Consider the following 2,446-nt stretch of genomic DNA (forward strand, 5'->3'; position numbering starts at 1 on the left):
TGGGGGGCCCCTGGGTAATTAAGACTTTGAATGTTTTCATCTGCAACATTTAAAGCCTTTTGTTTATTATTTGTAAGAGTTTATTTCCCTTTTTACTTGCTGCAGCAGCTGCAGGAGCAGCAGCAGCAGCAGTAGCAGCAGCGGGTCCCAGCAGCAAGGGCAGCGGCAACGGCAGCAGAAAATGCAGCAGCGGCAACAACAACAGCAGCAGCAACTTTGTTGAATGTTTTACTGCAGCAAATGCGCTTTGCAGCAGCAGCTAGAACGCTAGGGGCCCCCAGTACCCTGGGGGGCCCCCCCTCCCTGGGGGGCTCCCCTAGCTGGGGGCCCCCGAGGGTACTGGGGGGCCCCCCTAGCTGGGGGCCCCCTAGGGTACTGAGGGGCCCCACGAGCCCCAGAGGTGCTGCTGCTGATGCTGTAATAATAAGGCACTGCAGCAGCAGCAGCAGCAGCAGCATGTGCTGCTGCTGCTCGTTGCATGCGCTCTTGTACAGAGAAGGCTTGAGGGCCCCCCGTACCCTCAGGGGGGCCCCCCTGCCAGCAGCAATTTATTTTTCGGGTTTTTCCGTTTTTGCTTCTGAGGGTTTTCTTCTAAACAAACAAATCAATTTGTCTTCAGCCAGGCTGCTGCAGGTGCAGCAGCAGCAGCAGCATGTGCACGAGCAGCAGCAGCAGCAGCAGGTGCACGACCAGCAGCAGCAGCAGGTGCGCGAGCAGCAGCACCAGCAGCAGCACCAGCAGCAGATGCACGAGCAGCAGCAGCAGCAGCAGAAGCAGCAGCAGGTGCATGAGCAGCAGCAGCAGCAGGAGCAGGAGCAGAACATGCAACAGCAGCAGCAGAAGCAGCAGCAGCAGCAGGTGCACCAGCAGCAGCAGCAGCGGAAGCAGCAGCAGAAGCAGCACGAGTACAGCTACGATCCAGCAGCAAAACCGAAAAGGTTTCGGCTGAGTGCAGCAGCAAGCAGCAAAGACGCGCAGCGAGTGCTGCAGCAGCTAAGAGCAGCGCTGCAGCAGCAGCGGCCAGTTCACCTAGAGATACTGTCCCCTCCGCCGCCCCACAGACCTGCTGCTGCTGCTGCTGCAGCAGCAGCAGCAGCAGCAAGGGTGCAGCAAGTCGATGCGCTTGCCCGCACAGTTGTGCTGCAGAACAGAGATATAGCCAAGGCAGCAAATCTCCCCCTCAACGTTGCTGCTTTGCTGCGGCAGCAGCAGCTGCAGCAGCAGCTGCAGCAGCAGCAGCAGCAAGAGCAGCAGAAGCAGCAGCAGAAGCAGCAGCAAAAGCAAAAGCCACACACACATATGTGGGTCCTCAAGCTTTACCCTTGCTGCCCAGAACAAGCTGCTGCTGCTGCTCTCCCCAAACACTTTGTCTTTCCAACCCTAAACCCTAAACCCTAAACCCTCGGCGTCTCGAGCTATTTGCCTGCGTGCGGCAAGCGAAGCAGCAGCTGCAGCAGCAGCAGTAGCAGCAACAACCGCAGCAATAGCAGCAGCAACAGCAGCAGCAGCAAGGACAGCGGCAGCAGCAAAAGCATCACTGTGCTGCTGACCTCTCTAAGAAGCAGCTATCAAGAGCATAGCTAGCTAGCTAGCTAGCTAGCTAGCTAGCTAGCTAGCTAGCTGCACAGCTAGATATATATATGGCTAGCTAGCTAGCTAGCTAGCTAGCTAGCTAGCTAGCTAGTTGTATGGCCAGCTAGCTAGATAGCTAGCTGCATAGCTAGTTGGCTTTGTAGCCAGCTAGCTAGCTAGCTAGCTGCCGGTGCAGCTAGCTAGCTAGCTGTGTAGCTAGCTGGCTGTGTGGCTAGCTAGCCAGCCAGCTAGCTAGCTAGCTGCCGGTGTAGCTAGCTAGCTAGCTGTGTAGCTAGCTAGCTGTGTGGCTAGCTGGCTAGCTAGCTAAATGGCTGGGAAACCAGGAAGCTAGCGAGGCAGATAGTTGGCTAGCTGCCTAGCTAGCTCGCTAGCTAGCTAGCTAGCTAGCTAGCTGGAAAAATGTTTCGTAGCAGCAGCAGCAGCAGCGGCAGCAGCAGCTGCAGCAGCAGAGTATTGCCGCAGCGGCAATAGCAACAGCAGAAACAACAGTAGCTGCGACGACTGCAGCTGCCGCAGCAGCAGCAAAAGAAAAGCTTATAATTGCTGCTCCGACTGCAGCAGCAGCAGCAGCAGCTGATGCTAACCGCCGGAGCAGCACTAGGGGGCCCCCGGAGTCCGGGGGGCCCCCCAAACTGGGGGCCCCCATGGCTGGGGCCCCCCTGAGTGGTTTAGTTTATTTGTTTTGCATTAATATTGATATTTTAATTTAATTTGCATGCGCAGCGCAGTAAAAGGGTTTAGGGTTTAGGGTTCAGGGTTTAGGGTTTGCGCGCATGCAGCCCCCCAGGACCGGCTGTGCCTTCGGCTGCTCGGCGCTGCTAAACCCTAAACCCTAAACCCTAAACCCTAAACC

The 2,446-nt window shown here is 56.7% G+C and overlaps 1 protein-coding gene across 1 annotated transcript; it reads left to right on the forward strand.

Annotated features, from left to right (window-relative positions):
* Window positions 1–240: 240 nt before the first annotated feature.
* ETH_00035795 (glycosyl transferase, putative) lies at window positions 241–1,301 on the forward strand (the record flags this gene model as incomplete). The annotated part of the gene is made up of 1 exon (XM_013374910.1): window positions 241–1,301. A coding segment is annotated over one exon (1,061 nt), but the record flags the coding sequence as incomplete, so codon positions are not given.
* Window positions 1,302–2,446: the final 1,145 nt, after the last annotated feature.

This window comes from Eimeria tenella, genomic scaffold, assembly GCF_000499545.2.
Source record: "Eimeria tenella Houghton genomic scaffold, Eth_scaff2375, whole genome shotgun sequence".
NCBI lineage: Eukaryota > Apicomplexa > Conoidasida > Eucoccidiorida > Eimeriidae > Eimeria > Eimeria tenella.